The 17,158-nt window shown below is 45.1% G+C and overlaps 1 protein-coding gene across 16 annotated transcripts in view; it reads left to right on the top strand.

Moving 5' to 3' along the window:
- The window catches only part of Dag1 (dystroglycan 1), a 62,226-nt gene extending 47,386 nt beyond the window's left edge, over positions 1 to 14,840 (top strand). For all 16 annotated transcript variants that reach the window (XM_048794281.1, XM_015487197.2, XM_048794280.1 and 13 more), the window contains 2 exons: positions 270 to 660; positions 9,997 to 14,840. In XM_048794281.1, coding sequence (XP_048650238.1) covers positions 376 to 660; positions 9,997 to 12,399 — 2,688 coding nt within the window. In that variant the 5' untranslated portion in view covers positions 270 to 375 and the 3' untranslated portion in view covers positions 12,400 to 14,840. The remainder of the gene's footprint in view (positions 1 to 269; positions 661 to 9,996) is intronic.
- The last annotated feature ends 2,318 nt before the right edge of the window (positions 14,841 to 17,158 follow it).

Here is a 17,158-nt window from a genome sequence, read left to right as displayed (position 1 = left end):
ACTATTTTTTAAAATTTTATTTAATGCATTTCATTTAATAATATATTTGATTATATCCAAAATATTATCATTGTTGTAATCAGTGTCTCAAAATTATTAATGGGGTATCTTACTTTCCTTTTTTATGCCATGTTTTCAAAATCCAGTGTGTATTTATTTTACACTTAACTGGACTAGCTGATTTCCTTCACTAATGGAGAAGTTCTCTGTCACAGTCTTGCAGCTGTGGAGATTGTTGAAGTCTGAATCTACTCTTCTTTTATTTTCAGGCTCTAAGATGGAGCAGGTGTATAGAGGGTAAGGACCCAATTCTGGGACCACGTCACTTTCTTCCTTCCTTAACAAGACTGTTGGCTTGAGCAGCTTGGACCTGGGATGAGGATGTCTGTGGGCCTTTCACTGCTGCTCCCCTTCTGGGGGAGGATCTTTGTCCTCCTGCTTTCTGTGGCCATGATTCAATCTCGCTGGCCCAGTGAACCGTCAGAGGCCATCAGGGACTGGGAGAACCAGCTTGAAGCGTCCATGCATTCAGTGCTTTCAGATCTTCATGAAGCTGTTCCCAGGGTGGTTGGCATTCCCGATGGCACGGCTATCGTCGGGCGCTCATTTCAAGTGACCATTCCTACAGATTTAATTGCTTCCAGTGGAGAAATCGTCAAGGTAAGACTAGATACAAAGCATAAATAAGGAAGATTTCTCATCTTCCATTTTAGTTTTGATATCTCTTCCTTCTCAATTGTGAGCTCCACCAGTTCTGAGCTCAATTATTTTGGTATCTACTAAGTAACTCTCAGGAGAGTGTCAGCCACTGATTTTCCCAGGAGAATACTGATAAACCTCAGATAGCATCTTAAACTTAATTTTTGCCCCCCAAATTCTATTCCTCTGCCTGGGCTTGTAGAACCTTGACATTTCCTCTCAATACTGAGTAAGTTTGTATGGTGGATAGGTAGGTGGGATATATCCCTGAAGTGTTGCAGGTTCATATGATTTCTGTCAAAACTCTTCAGTTAGCCAGCATAATGTGAAAGTAGGTATAGACAACATGTAAATGAATGGGCATGGCCATGTTTCGATAAAACTTAACAGAAACTGAAACTGAATTCTATATAATTTTCACATGTCAAGAAATACTCTTATTTTTTCTCCAGTCATTAGAAAGTTAAAAAAACGGGCCATACAAAAACAGGTGGCAGGCTGCACTTGGCCCTGGCCTAGTTTGTTGATTCCTGCCTTACAGCATTCTTGGGATGTGGCTTAGCTGGTTGTGGTGGCCATATCTATAATTCCAGGGACTTCAGGAGTGGAATAGGGTGCTGAGGCAGGAGGATACAGGCTTAAGACTGGCCACAGCAATTTAGTGAGGCCCTAAGCAATTTATTTATTAATTATTTTTGTTGTGCTGGGGATTGAACACAGCACCTCACGTATGCTAGGCAATTGCTCTACCACTGGGGTACACTACACTCCCATTCTCTAGGCAATTCAATGAAGCTGTGTCCCCCCCCACCCCCCCGAAAATAAAATAAAATAATTAAAGGGGCTAGGGATGTAATTCAATGGTAAAGCACCCCTGCGTTAAAGTCCCAGTTTACCACCCCCCCTGAAAAAAGAGGTATGCCTTAAGGGGCTGAGATTGTGGCTCAGTGGTAGAGTGCTTACCTAGCATGTGCAAGGTGCTGGGTTTGATCCTCAGCACCACATAAAAATAATACATTAAATAAAGGCATTAACTACAACTAAAACAAAATATTAAAAAAAGAGGTATGACTTAAAAATAAATTAAAAATATATGAAGATTTGTACTTTGTAATGATAGTTTTTATATCTGCTTGTCATTTAGACTTCTGCATACACAAAGTGTTTTGGCTATTTATTGATGTGTTTAAACTACCAAACTTAGTGGTTTAAAATAATGAGCTGGGACTGCAAATTTAGTTCAGTGGCAGAACACTGACCTTTCCTGTATGTAAGGCACTGACTGAGTTCCATCCCCAGCACCACAAAAGACAAAACCAACAAAATAACCCAGTGAGCCATTTTCAGAAATTTGTGATCAGGAATTCAGGCATTCGTTGTCTGAGAGTCTCATTTCTACTTTCATAGCACTAACTAGAGTGGCTCATCTGGATCTGGAGAATCCTGTGTGTCTCATTCATTGTTTTTAAGTTCATGCTCCTTTTTGACTAGGAGCTTAACTAGTGCTCTTAATCAGTGTGTTCTTGTTTTCTCTTCATGTAGACTTCTCCCTGGGCTGTTTGGGATTCCTCACTGTGGGACAGCTGGATTTTAAGTTTGGGTATTCCAGGAAACAGGAAGTAGAATCTGCTAGTCTCTTAAGGCTTAGGCTTGGAAACTCCTACAAGATTTCCGCTGTACTCCATTAGTTGAAACATATACAGGTTCTTTTTTTTTTTTTTGGTACTGGGAATTGAACTCAGGGGCACTTAATCACTGAGCCACATCTCCATCCCCTTTTTGTATTTTATTAGTGACAGAGTCTCACTGAGGCTAGCTTTAAACTTGTGATCCCCCTGCCTTAGCTTCCCGAGCCACTGGGATTACAGGTGTGCACCATCACACCTGGCTGAATGCAGGTTCTTGTGGGTCTTTGTCAACTTGTCCCTTTCTGACCCACAGGTCCCCTCTCCCAGGTTTCACAGATTCCATGCCATTTTTCCAGTGAAGAGTAAGTCCTATGCCCTTTTCTGTTAAATCTAGATGGACTTACTCTTCACATGCAACTCCTTGGTTCCTTTTCTTTAGGTCATTCATGACTTGTTCTTATGTGGCTTTGTGATCTCAGGGATGTTCACTCTATTCTTCTTTACCCTTCCCCCCTCCCCCTCCTACTACTCCTTTCCTCCTCCATCTCTTCCTTCCTCCCCACCCCCTCCTTTTTTTAGTTCTGATGATCCTGGCTCATGTTGCAGCCCAATTCCACAGAGCTCCTTTTAATTTCCAGAGTGTTTGCATAGGTTTCCATGTAATCTTCCTAATACCTCATCAAGCCAGATGCTAATATTGTAGTTAAAGAGTGGCTGTTCTGGAGGATACATTTCTTGCCCAGCTTCTGGCTTGAGCCCCTGAATATTCGAAACCCTGCATTGATTGTCTTTGTTCCGATGGCCATCGGAATGTTTTACATGAATTAATTTTGACCAGAAGTGCTTTGGGCAAATACAGTTAGCTGGATATTTGCAATATCTGGCAGGAGACTTGTAACAGGCTTATTCACTGGGAGAGTAAAGAGATTTTACTAGGAAAACAGGATTTTATCTGAGCATATTTATCTATGGAAAGCAGGCCATTTAGTAGCTGATGATCCTGTAGAAAAACAGATGAAGGGCTGTGGATGTAGTTGTGGTGAGGTCCTTGGTTTGATTCCTCAGCACTGAAGCCCCCCCTGCCCCCTGCCCTGCTCCCTTCACCCTCAAAAAGATGACTATCTCAAATAGTCTTAAGCATCTGATTCGTATGGGTTGGAGAATCAGGGAGTCGGAAAGCTAAATCTCATTCTTGGAGTCTGATTTTCCCCATTTCTGAAACAAGTTTAAAGGAGTTAATTTTCTTTCTTTTTTTAATATATAATTTTTAAATTGTAGATGGACACAATACCTTTATTTTATTTATTTATGTGGTGCTGAGGATCGAACCCAGTGCCTCACATGAGCTAGTAGGCAAGTGCTCTGCTACTGAGCTACAACCCCACCCCCTAATTTTCTGATTATAACCATATATTTTATTGTGGACAAAGTAAAGGGAGAAAGAAAAAACTCTCACCAAAAGGTGTTCTTTGGGCTCATTAAGAGGTGTTCATGCCACGCACACATACAGACATCTTAGACTAGGATTGCATTGGACATTTTTTTTTTAAATATTTATATTTTAGTTTTAGGTGGACACAATGTCTTTATTTTATATTTATGCAGCGCTGAGGATTGAACCCAGTGCCTCACGCATGCTAGGGGAGCACTCTACCTCTGAGCCACAATCTCAGCCCCTGGACATATTTTTTAACCTTATTTCATTCACCGTAGCTTAACTTTTTCCCTTATGGTTATTAATTGTTTTGAGGAGTGTAACTTTTAATGGTTGCCTGATGTTCTTATGTGTATGAGGAAAATTTTAGGTCTTTTGCCAAGGACACTCATTGAGGTAACCCCAGAATCTTATCTCTGTTTTATCACTACTGTCCTTCATCCAAGCTACTATTTATTCATCTCTTCGCAAGGGCACCTTGTCTCTGCCCCTTTAGTTTGTTCTCCACATCAAGACATCTTTTTTTCTAAAAATCTTTATCTAAAGCTTAAATCTGCTTAAAATCCCCCATTATAAGCTGTACTCAGGATCAAGCCCTATATGATCTGGCCTCTGGCTTCCTGTCCCTCCCCTTTCCCTCCGTATACTTGTCTGGTCCACATTAGCCCCTTTGTACCCTGTGAGCATGCCTATCTTAGATTCTACCCCAGGCCTTTGGCTTTTCTGGAGTGAGGACAGCCACCTATTTCAGGTTCAACTTGATATCCCCTTAGAGTATTGGAGACCTTTTCTTCTATTATTCTGGTGAAAGCCGCCTTCCCACAAAATCCTATATTACCTTTTTCTTTACAGATTTCTGCTCTTGAAATTTTTATTTTTTATTAGTCTTCATGTTTGGCTTTGTTGTTTTTTATTAGTGCTCTAAAGTTGTACATAATAATAGTATTTATTGTTATATATTATTAGTACCTGAGTATTTGTCTTATCACCTGGTAGGCCCTCAGATGTTTTTGGGCTGGCAAAAGGAATGAAAACTCTTAGCACCTACAAACCTGCTTTGGATTGTCAGAGCCCTAATGTTGGTACATAGGAGAAATGCCAGCTTATGCGAGGGGCAGCAAAAGACTAAGCTTACCTGCTGCCTCTTAGTATCTTCTGGACTTACTGTTTTATGACTCTGGATCCTGTCACAAACTTGTATTTTGCATTGGGAAATAGTTCTAAGCCATGACTCTGCCATGGCTTATTTTATTAATTTTTTTTTTTTTTTTTTTTTTTTTTTTTTTTGGTATCAGGGATTTTTCCTAGGGGTGCTTAACCACAGAGCCACATTCACAGCCTTTTAAAAATTTTCTTATTTTGAGAAGGGTCACGCTAAGTTGCTGAGGCAGAGTTCCTCTTGCCTCAACCTCCCGAGTCGCTGGAATCACAGGCATATGCTGCCATGCCCAGCAGCCATGTTTTTATTAATCCAGTATTAGTATAGATTTGCTGTTTTCTAATATTCAGTGGTTTATAATTTATTGCTGTCTTAGTTATGATATTCAGATGATCGCAGATTTGGCCATTGGGAACCCCTTCAAGTTGATTTCTGTGTTCTTGTGATGCATTTATGCATATGTTAATTTTTTGAGTCTGTCCATGTTCTCTCTGCACCCCGCTCCCATCGAAATTTGTAATGGATTGTCACTTGATTTTTTTCTCTTCCTGATCAGTAATTCTAATCTGAGTGAACTGTTTTGCTAGGCACATAGAAAAGAAGCTGATCAAATAAGCATGGGAAGAATTACATAAACTGTCTCAGAAAAAATGAGGTGCAAAACAATGCTAAAGACTTCAAGTGATAACTTTTACTAATACTGACAGCTGATAATTTGAGACATGCATGCCAACTTAGAAGCACAAAATTAATATATCTATTCTTTTATATACTTGCATTAAATCTACTGATTCATTTAGTATGTCATTATATACACAAAATCAACATAGTTTCCAGGGTTCCTAAATATTTCCATTATATTCAACTTAGGGACCCAAGATGCCGAACATACCATCAATATGTATGAATATGCTTGAAGTGGCTTCAGAATGAGTCTAGCCCATATTTTTTAGTCAGAAATCATGACTTCAAAACAACCTAATTTCAGATTGAGGCCTCATGTTTTTTTCTGAGAGCTCTATGAGTGCCTTAATGTATAGCAGATGAATGATGACTACACATAGAGGTGACATGGGTGCTATGCTCAGACCACCATGGACTACACCGTAGTGGTAGCTGACACCCATCACGGAGATGTTCTTGGCTGCTTCTCGATGCTTTGTGTGTAGTGTTGTGTGAACCAGTGGAAGTTCAGGCTTGGTACTGCCTCTTTAGGTTGAGCAGGGAAAGATGTCTTTGCACATCATGAAATGACTGGACTACTCCTCCAGAGCTCCCTCATATGTTTTGTTTTGATCAAGCCCGGAAAGGGTGACTTTTCATCCCTGTCACCCTCCTTGCCTGCAGACAATGTGAACTTTTCCTCTACCCAAGATGTCAGCAAGCTGGGAGCAGCCCTTCCTGGGACTGTGCTCTCAGCTGCTGGCGTGGGCCTCCAGTTGTTCCCCAAAAAACAATGGATACTCTTTTTGTCCAGGAAGAGGAGTTTATGAAAGGAGCATTTCTTTGGATGCTTGAGACCTTTGTGGCAATGCTGTGTGTGTGAGATGAACTACAGTTTCTTCGTGACTCAAGTGGGTGTTCCCCAGTTTTTGAATGAGCCCCTTGTGAGCACTGTACACCGGGAAATGTGGGTTGGTGAAGGAAGGCATCCTTGCGGGTAGGCATTTGCCCAGACTCATCAACTCAAATACTATTGAAAATATAAGCCTCTGTGTTTTAAATAAATTACTAATAAGAATTGAAAAAAATATGACCAAGTGAAAATAGATGATATCAGGACTTGGGATGGAAGGACTGATTCTGAGATTTATCTACGTTTTATTTATTAGGTATTGAACCCAGAGGCACTTAACACTGAGCCACATCCCTGAGCCTGTTTATTAGAGACAGGGTCTTGCTGAGTTTCTTAGGGTCTTATTAAATTGCTGAAGCTGGCTTTGAACTCAGGACCCTCCTGCCTCAGCCCCTTCCAAACTGCAGGGATTACAGGCCAGTGCTACCATGCCTGGCAGTATTTTTTGGGGGGGGTGGTTGGTGTGTTACTGGGGATTCAAATCCGTGTTTTACCACTGAGCAACATCTCATCCCTTTTTATTTATTTCGAGACAGGGTCTCACTAAAAATTGTTTAGGGGCTTGCTAAATTTTTAAAGCTGACTGGGCTGGGTGGTGCAGGCTATAATCCCAGCAATTTGGGAAGCTGAGGCAAGGGGATCACAAATTCAAAGCTAGCCTCAGCAATTTAATGAGGCCCTAAGCAACTAAGTGAGACCATGTCTTGAAAAGAAAAGAAAACAAAAAGAAAAAAAGAGGTAAATACTGGTCTTTCAACTCTCATATGCAACAAGTCCTTTTCCCCCATGACCCCTCAGGGTTTTCTTCTGAAAGACAGGTCTTGACAGGCAATCAACTCCCTGAAGATCCCTAACCCTGGCATTAGGGACCTTAATTTGGTTCCTGTTAGAATCTTGCCCAGAGCCTCCCCACTTCTCTTAGATTCTTCAGAGTATGAATTCAAAGACAAGGTTCCCTATACATTGGGCTAATCCAAGCCAACTGGGAAGGAGGACTGGGAAGTGGAGTCTATTTGTGCAATATTCTTAATGTTGTTTATTGGAATAAGCATTACCAATGTCCAGCATACCTGGTCCTATAAGGATACAAGGATAGGATCATTTCTCTCATTTTATAGATGAGTACATTTGGGCTGAGGTTGGGTCAAGCTTCAGCCTGTCTAGAGCTGAGCTTCATCCCCCCCATCCCCCCACTGGGGATTGATCCCAGGATGTTACCACTAAGTAATGTCTCCAGTCACTTCTTTTTTTTATGTTGAGACAGGACTTTGCTAAGTTGCCAAGGGTGTCGTTGAACTTGAAGTCCCTTCTTCCTCAGCCTCCCGAGTTGCTGGGATTACAGATGTGTGCCACCACACCTAGCAAAAGCCATAGTACCTTTACATTCTGTCTTCAGATTATTCATGATTTGAGGAGGCTGCCCGCTACCAGGCTATCGGTCCAGATTGCACACCTGTCCTGCAGCCAGTGCATGGCCTGTATTCTAGAGCCCTGGGGAAACAGAATCTGCATAGGATAGGTTGGATAGGCTTGGCCCTATTTTTCTGCCTTGGCTTGCTCAAAAAGTGTAAAACTCTGAGTAGATGATAGTGAAATAATTTGTTCTCAATCAAAATATAGCTGCTGAGCTGGGGTTGTAGCTCAGTGGCAGAGCGCTTGCCTTGCATGTGTGAGATCTGGGCAAGAAGCAAGAATTAATTTCCCATTTGTCAGCTGATAATGAAAATTTCTGTAGTGGTATTCCCTTGGTTGCTTAGAGTATTACCGTTATGTCACTTGGAAGAAGACTTCACTTGGAAGAAGACTTCCACACTGAAAGAAGTTGGGGAGATGCTGTTGGTTAGAATAAGGGGATGAGGGGCTGGGGTTATGGCTCAGCGGTAGAACGCTCACCTGGCATGTGCAAGGCCCTGGGTTCAATCCTCGGCACCACATAATGAATGAATGAATGAATGAAGTTATTGAAAAAAGAAAAAAGAATAAGGGGATGAGCTCCTCAGGCTTCTTCTCTGCCAAGGACAGAATTAGGCTCTGTGTTTTCATTTCCTATTACTTGGTTGACTACAGAATTTCTCTTTTAGAAACCAGAATTCCTCGAGATTTCTTTAACATTGTCCTAGAATAGTTGATTCTAGTCCTCTACTCTGGGTACCGGTTTTTCTTGAAGAACAGATTTAATTTGGACATTAGAATCAGTTAACTATATGGGAAACGTGGGGAAAGGGTACACTGATACATTGCTCATGAGACTGTAAACAGTTGCAACCACTCTAGAAAGCAGTATGGAGATTCCTTAAAAACCACTATTTGACCCAGCTATCCCACTCCTTGGTATATATCCAAAGGATTTAAAATCAGCTTACTACAGTGACACAGCCAAATAAATGTTTATAGCAGCACAATTCACAATAGGTAAACTATGGAGCTAACCTAGGTGCCCTTCAACAGATGAATGGATAAAGAAAATGTGGTATATATACACAGTGGAGTATAACTCCGCCATTTAGAAGAATGACTTTATGACATTTTCCAGTAAATGGACAGATCTGGAGATTATCATGCTAAATGAAATAAGCCAATACCAAAAAACCAAAGGTTGAATGTTTTCTCTGGTATGTGAAGCTAACCCATAATAAGGGGAAGGGTGGGGGGAAGAATAGAAGTTCAGTAGATTAGACAAAGCGAGGAATGAAGGGGGGTGGGAGGGGATGGGAATAGGAAAGACAGTAGAATGAATCTGACATAATTTTCCTATGTACATATATGAATATGCCATAGTGAATCTCAACATCGTGTACATCCACAAGAATGGAGTCCTAATTAGAATAAGTTATATTCCATTCTTGTATAATTGTATCAAAATGGATTCTACTATCATGTATAACTAAGAAAAGAGGGGGAAAAAAAGAATCAGCTAGCTATGATTCCACTACCCTTGAATATCACCTGATGATTGCAAAGTAAGTCATTCTGGGCAGAGTCTTCCCTTGTACCCAGATCTATGTACATTTCCACTTGTACCCAGAAAAGGTGTGCTGGCCAGGTGTATGACCTGAGCAGAGGTGTCTGATGAGGGCAGGGGCAGAATCTGGGGAGAGGCTGAGGAGTGCTGAGGGGTGGGAAAAGACATTTTGACTTGATTCTGCAGGTAGAGCAGGCAATTAGGTGGTGGGGTGTATCACTGGCATAAAAGTCCAAAACATTGAGCTCTATGACATTGCTTCTCTGGAAAGAGACATGTGTTTTGAGTGCCAGCACTGCTGTTCCCCTAGTTTGTGGCCTTGGGTGCATACTTTCTCAGCTAGTCCATCATCCAGCCCCAGGCTTTTATGCCAGGTAAGTGAAATGTACACAGATGGTTGTGCCTCTCTGGCTTCCCCAACAGGAAAGTTGAATTAGTCATCAAATCTGTTACACAACTTAGGCTAGGATAGTAGTTAAAAGCTGTGTGATCATTTTAAGGTAATGCACTTGTAACTCCTGCTCATGTCTCTTCTAGGTATCGGCAGCGGGGAAAGAGGCTTTGCCATCTTGGCTGCACTGGGACCCACAGAGCCACACCTTGGAGGGCCTCCCCCTTGACACTGATAAAGGTGTGCATTATATCTCAGTGAGCGCTGCACGCCTGGGGGCCAATGGGAGCCATGTCCCTCAAACCTCCAGTGTATTCTCTATTGAGGTCTACCCTGAAGAACACAGTGAGCCACAGTCCATGCGAGCAGCCTCACCAGACCCTGGGGAGGTAGTGTTTTCTGCTTGTGCTGCTGATGAGCCAGTGACTGTCCTGACAGTGATTCTGGATGCTGATCTCACCAAAATGACCCCAAAGCAAAGGATTGACCTCCTGCACAAGATGCAGAGTTTCTCAGAAGTGGAACTTCACAACATGAAGTTGGTGCCAGTGGTGAATAATAGACTCTTTGACATGTCAGCCTTCATGGCCGGCCCAGGAAATGCAAAAAAGGTTGTGGAGAATGGGGCTCTGCTCTCCTGGAAACTGGGCTGCTCCCTGAACCAGAATAGTGTGCCTGACATTCATGGCGTGGAGACCCCTGCCAGGGAGGGTGCTATGTCTGCCCAGCTTGGCTACCCTGTGGTAGGTTGGCATATTGCCAATAAGAAGCCCCCTCTTCCAAAAAGAATACGGAGGCAAATTCATGCTACACCAACACCTGTCACTGCCATTGGACCTCCAACCACAGCCATCCAGGAGCCACCATCCAGGATAGTGCCTACCCCCACATCTCCAGTCATTGCTCCTCCAACAGAGACTATGGCTCCACCTGTCAGGGATCCTGTTCCTGGAAAACCCACAGTCACCATTCGCACTCGAGGTGCCATTATTCAGACCCCCACTCTAGGCCCTATTCAGCCCACTCGGGTGTCAGAAGCTGGTACCACAGTTCCTGGCCAGATTCGCCCAACAGTGACCATTCCTGGCTATGTGGAGCCCACGGCAGTTGCTACTCCTCCCACAACTACAACCAAGAAGCCACGAGTATCCACACCAAAACCAGCAACGCCTTCAACTGATTCCTCAACGACGACAACCCGCAGGCCCACCAAGAAACCACGGACTCCCCGACCAGTGCCCCGAGGCACCACCAAAGCTCCCATCACCAGACTGGAAACGGCCTCTCCACCTACTCGAATCCGCACCACCACTAGTGGATTGCCCCGTGGGGGAGAACCCAACCAGCGTCCAGAACTCAAGAACCACATTGACAGAGTGGATGCCTGGGTGGGTACCTACTTTGAGGTGAAGATCCCATCGGATACCTTCTATGACAATGAGGATACCACCACTGACAAGCTAAAGCTGACCCTGAAGCTGCGGGAGCAGCAGCTAGTGGGTGAGAAATCTTGGGTGCAGTTTAACAGCAACAGCCAACTCATGTATGGCCTGCCTGACAGCAGCCATGTGGGCAAACATGAGTATTTCATGCATGCCACAGACAAGGGGGGCCTTTCAGCTGTAGATGCTTTTGAGATCCATGTCCACAAGCGGCCTCAAGGAGACAGGGCTCCTGCAAGGTTCAAGGCCAAGTTTGTGGGTGACCCAGCAACAGTGGTGAATGACATCCACAAGAAGATTGCCTTGGTGAAGAAGCTGGCCTTTGCCTTCGGTGACCGAAACTGCAGCACTGTTACCCTGCAGAATATCACCAGAGGCTCAATCGAGGTAGAATGGACCAACAATACACTGCCCTTGGAGCCCTGTCCGAAGGAGCAGATTATTGGATTGAGTCGGAGGATTGCTGAGGATAATGGGAAACCTCGGTCTGCCTTCTCCAATGCCTTGGAGCCTGACTTTAAGGCCATGAGCATTGCTGTGACAGGTTCTGGCAGTTGTCGACACCTACAGTTTATCCCTGTGCTACCACCCAAGATGGGGTCCTCACTGGCACCAACCACAGAGATGCCAGACAGGGACCCTGAGAAGAGCAGTGAGGATGACGTTTATTTACACACAGTCATTCCGGCTGTGGTAGTTGCAGCCATCCTGCTCATTGCTGGCATCATAGCAATGATTTGTTATCGCAAGAAGCGGAAGGGCAAGCTTACCCTTGAGGACCAGGCCACCTTTATCAAGAAAGGGGTGCCTATCATCTTTGCAGATGAGCTAGATGACTCCAAGCCCCCACCCTCCTCCAGTATGCCACTCATCCTGCAGGAGGAGAAGGCCCCCCTCCCACCTCCTGAGTACCCCAACCAGAGTGTGCCGGAGACTACTCCTTTGAACCAGGACACAGTGGGAGAGTACACACCCCTGAGGGATGAGGATCCCAATGCACCTCCTTATCAGCCTCCCCCACCCTTCACAGCCCCCATGGAGGGCAAGGGCTCCCGTCCCAAGAACATGACCCCATACCGGTCACCCCCTCCCTATGTCCCCCCTTAACCCACAAGCACCTGGGTGGAGGCAGGGTTAGGGCAGGGGCCTAGAGACAACTTGGTGTTGTCTGTGGAAACCGGTGACCTGCAGACCATCACCCACCGGTAGCTGACACCCGACCTAGCACACACTGACACACGGGGCCTAGACGAGCCCACCCTCTCTGGTCCTCCCAAACCCCAAAGCAGCTGGAGAGACTTTGGGGACTTTTTTATTTTTTGCCTAACAGCTTTTTGTTTGTTCATAGAAAATTCTTCGCTGAGTTTTTTGATGGCTGGCTCTGAAAACATTTGTTTGAGTAGTAGTTAGGTGGAGGGAGCGAGGAACCGTGAATGAACTTGCAGGCAGTGCTGGGTGGCCCCCCAGCTCTCTGCGTTTTGCCTTTAACACTAACTGTACTGTTTTTTCTATTCACGTGTGTCTAGCTGCAGGATGTAACATGGAAAACAGTAGCTAAAGATTAAATTCAAAGGACTTTCAGAAGTTAAGGTTAAGTTTTTACATTTAATCTGCTGTTTACCTAAACTTGTATGTATAATTTTTGGGTGGGTACGGGGAATTGCTTTGCTAAAAATAAGCTCCCAGGGTGTTTCAATCTTAGAGAAGACCAAGGGACAGTATTTTTTATCAAAGGAATCCTATTTTTTCACACTACGTCAACTTGGTTGCTCTGATACCCCAGAGCCTGATGGGGTCCTCCTGACCCTGGCTTGGGGGCCAGGGCCTTGGTGCTGGGTTTGCTCTCCTGCTGTTGCCAGAGGCTGGAAGCTGGAGGGGCCTATTGGGCTGTGGACATCCCCACCTCCACCCCATGCACACTAATGGCCCACCACCAAGGGGTCTTCATTTCCATGGAAAAGGGACTCCAAGAGGCATTGGTGGCCATGGCCCCCAACCTAGGTGCTCCAAGGTGGGCCATCTGCTCATGGGGGCACCTGGGAGGTCGAGGGACTCGACCACATCAACCTATTTTGTTTTTCCCTTCTTCTGGTATGTTCCCCCTCTCCCCAAAAGGAATATCATGTTTTTGGAAACACTCAGTGGGGGACATTTTGGTGACGATGCAATATTTTTATGTCATGTGATGTTCTTTCCTCACTTGACCTTGGCTGCTTTGTCCCAACAGTCCACAGTCCTACCCAAAACCCACCCCTTTCCTTTTCTCTGGCACTCCAGTCCCAGGCCTTGGGCCTGAATGACTGGAAAATGGTGGCTGGGGAGGAGTGCCAGCAATAGTTCATAGTAAAAATCTGTGGGCTCTCAAAGCTAATTTTTTACTAAAGTTTTTATACAGCCTCAAATTGTTTTATTAAAAAAAAAAAAGATTAAAAATGGTGATGCTTACAGCAGTTTGTACAAGCTCTTAGTGTTGAATCCATGGAACTGACGGCTTTGCTCATTTTGACCACCACCCCCCCTTCTTTTCCTAACAGTTTAAATTCTGGAACTACACTAGGGCTTCTCTTGCCTTTTTTAGCAAAACATCCGTCCGTCCATCTGCATCTCTGTCCCATGACTCAGGGGCATCCACTCTGCTTCAGTTTTCCTCCTTTGGAAGAAATTGTTTTGGAGCATGACTTTTCTTGATGTCTTGAGTTATTTCGGGTACCTTTTAGGGAGGAATGCCTTTTGCAATAATGTATCCCTCCGTGATTGAGGGTGGGTGGGGTGGGTGAACCCAGGCTCCCTCTGCACACGGAGCAGCTACTTCTAAGCCATATTGACTGTTTTGCAGAGGATTTGACTGTTGCAGAGGATTTGACTGTTTTGCAGAGTTTTTGTGTGTGCTCCCTCAGTAGGGGAAGATAGGAGGGGAAAGTTCTTCATTTCTGCTCTTCTCCAGAGGCATTTCCCTTGCGCCTTCTTCCACAGGGCCCAACCCTCTCCCCTGCCCCAGCCTCCAGTAGGCTACTCTGGAGTGAGCAGCACCCTTGGAGGAGGAGCCTATAGATGAGGGCTCAGTGGGTGGCTGGTGACCAGGCCTCATGCTTCTATGCCCTGGTCTAAGCCAGAGTTGAGTCAGGAGCACAAGTGGAATCTGACCTGGTGAGATTTTTTTTCTGATGACCTCATCAAAAAATAAACAATTTCCAATGTTCCAGGTGAGGGCTTTGAAAGGCCTTCAAAACAGCTCTGTTGCCCTTGGCAACCCCACCATTGGGCATTGCCCTGCTGTGGCTGGCCCAGAATGTCCTGTTGCCATAGCAACTGGAGGCAATGGGGCAGTGAACAGAATAATAACAGCAACAATGCCTTTGCAGGCATACTCCTCCCTGAGCACTGGGCTGGCAATGCCATTGGACTCTGAGACGGAGAGCCAATCTCACATTCAAGTGTTCACCAACCACTGACGTGTTTTTATTTCCTTCTACATGATTTTAAGATGTGTTTTCTGCATTCTGTATAGAAACATATCAAACTAAATAAAATCAGTGTCTTTATTACAATGCCATTGCCTCTGAACACCTATTTCCCTGGCCTGTTCAGGTTCTTGGTCGTGAGTAGTAGAAGAATCCTGTGACATGGAAGAGGAGACTTGGCCAGGCCCATTCAGAAGGAGCCTAGTGGCCTCCATAGAGCCTTAACCTGTTTCAGTACCCTTGGGAGGGCTGAATGTGTGTTCCAGAAACCCTGCCAGTATGTAAACTCCCCTGAGCACCCCTTTTGTCTTTGAGCAAACAAGTCAAGGGCCCAGGAAATGACCTGGCCCTTGCTCTAGGTTTCCTGATTTGTAAGGGGTGGTGGGTGGCAGAAAACCCAATGATAATGGGTAGAGACTAGTATAGTGGAAAAGTCCTGTCATGGGCTTCCTGCCCCAAAGTGGCACCTTCTAGACAAGAGTCCTTCAGCCTGGGTCCCTGTGAAGATGGGAATATGAGGGATGTCTCTGGCTGCAGCTTCACCCCAGCCCATACCCCCAATACGCCCACTGTCTGTGGGCTTGGGACTGTCCAGGCTGCCTGATAGTAAGTTTAGTGTTGGCTTTGAGATGGAGAGGGCAGAATACTTTCTCTAACCAGGCTGCTCTGCCTGTGAGCCAGTAGATTCTGGGTGGCTAACTCATAAGAACCTGGTCTGACTCAATTCCCAGGAAAGGGGCAGATAGGTTGTTCTGGGATGCTGCTTAGCACTTGGGAGACAGAGATGCAGCAGCTTTGGCTCAAAAGTGCTGGTGGTCACAGAAAAACCAGTGCCTCTTCTGAGCTCACCCCTATCATCTTCCCCTGGGAAGCCCCCAGACTGCACTGTTCACAACCTTGAAGACCCACTGAAGACACTGGTCCCATATTACAGACAGGACTGTGTGGGGAGTTATTCAAGGTTAAACAATTACTTGGAGTTAGGACCTGAGTGTACAATATACTGAAAATGCCAGGAAAGACCATCCTCAGCATGTTTTCAGGGACACATGCCTCAATCCCTAGGCTTAGCATCAAGGGCCCAGGAAATGACCTGGCCCTTGCTCTCCTGGTCTCAGGAAGGTCTGCTTAGCATTTTGCTCACTGTCCTGAACTTAAGTAAGGGTCTCAGAGAAAAGGAAAACCTTCAGAATAGGAAGAAGAAAAGTCACAAAGACCTCTGGCCTCTGCATTGCCCTACCTCCTCTGGTGAATAGGGATTATCTGCTGTTTGGCCTGGCAGACTTTTGCTCCCTAGAATTCCTGGCAGATCCCTGTAAACCCTTCGTTGGTGGATATGGGGCTGTCTGCTCAATAGTTCTGAGCTAGAGAGAGGGTGGAAGAAAGGAAGGGAGAGGAAAAGAGGCATAAGAATCTGCCTTCCTTCCTGCTTGCTTTTGACCCAGGGCGTTCCTGGGACCCTCTGGCCTAGCTTCCTTTTCTGTGAGATTCTGGTCTAGAGGTTCTAGGATACCTTTGAACTAGGAGATGGAGTTGAAGTAAGAGCTCACTCTTTAGTCTGCCTGCAAAAGGGTTAAAGGATCCAAGAAAAGTAAAGGAATCTGCATTATCTTCTGGTATAATGGCACTAACTACCTTGGGCCAAGATCCTTGGTCCTGGGCTGTTATCAGGAGAAACTTTGGGTGTGTTTAGGAGCTCCTGACCAGACTGATCCTCCAGAAGTTCCATACTACTTGACCCGTTGCAGCTTCCATCCTGCTTCTCCATGGTCCCAACAGCCTGGACAAACTTCCTCAGCTTCTCTAAACCATGATAAGACTCAACTAAAGTATCAGTCTTTCTGTGGTGAACTTCATTCTTCTCGCTGTATTACTGTATCTTAAAAATCCAAATCAACTGGTGACTTAATTTTTCCGTTTTGTTTACCCTCTCAACCACTGTTTTGAGACAAGGTGACTGAGGCTCAGAGAGGGTAGGGGAGTTGGCCTAAGTCTTGTGGCTAGTATGAGGCAGGTTCAAGTCTAAGATTAAACACTTCAGGATTTTTTTCATATTGGAGAGCAGCAAGGAATTGTATGAAGCCCCTGTTGAGGGATTTTGGGTACCATTTCCCTTGTGGACCTAAGAAAATGTCGAGACAAGGCAAGAAATCCAAAGTCAGGCTGCCCATCTCTTGGGGCGTTCCTGGCAGGAGGCGACCATCAAGACAGTGTGGGGTAAAGGAGCCCAGAGACCTGGGTGCCCAGACTTTTCCCCTGGGACACTCAGCCCCATTGTCCCCAGCTTTGGTGAAGATGACCCCTGAGATGGGGTAAAGTTGGGTGTGGCCAGGAGCAAGTTGCGAGGCAGATTAGAGCGTGGGTGGATCAGCTATAAATCTTGGTACTGGCTCTACATTCCACCC

This window comes from Marmota marmota, unplaced genomic scaffold (genome assembly GCF_001458135.2).
Source record: "Marmota marmota marmota unplaced genomic scaffold, marMar, whole genome shotgun sequence".
Taxonomy (NCBI): Eukaryota; Metazoa; Chordata; class Mammalia; order Rodentia; family Sciuridae; genus Marmota; species Marmota marmota.
This window is presented reverse-complemented; position numbering and strand designations above follow the sequence as displayed.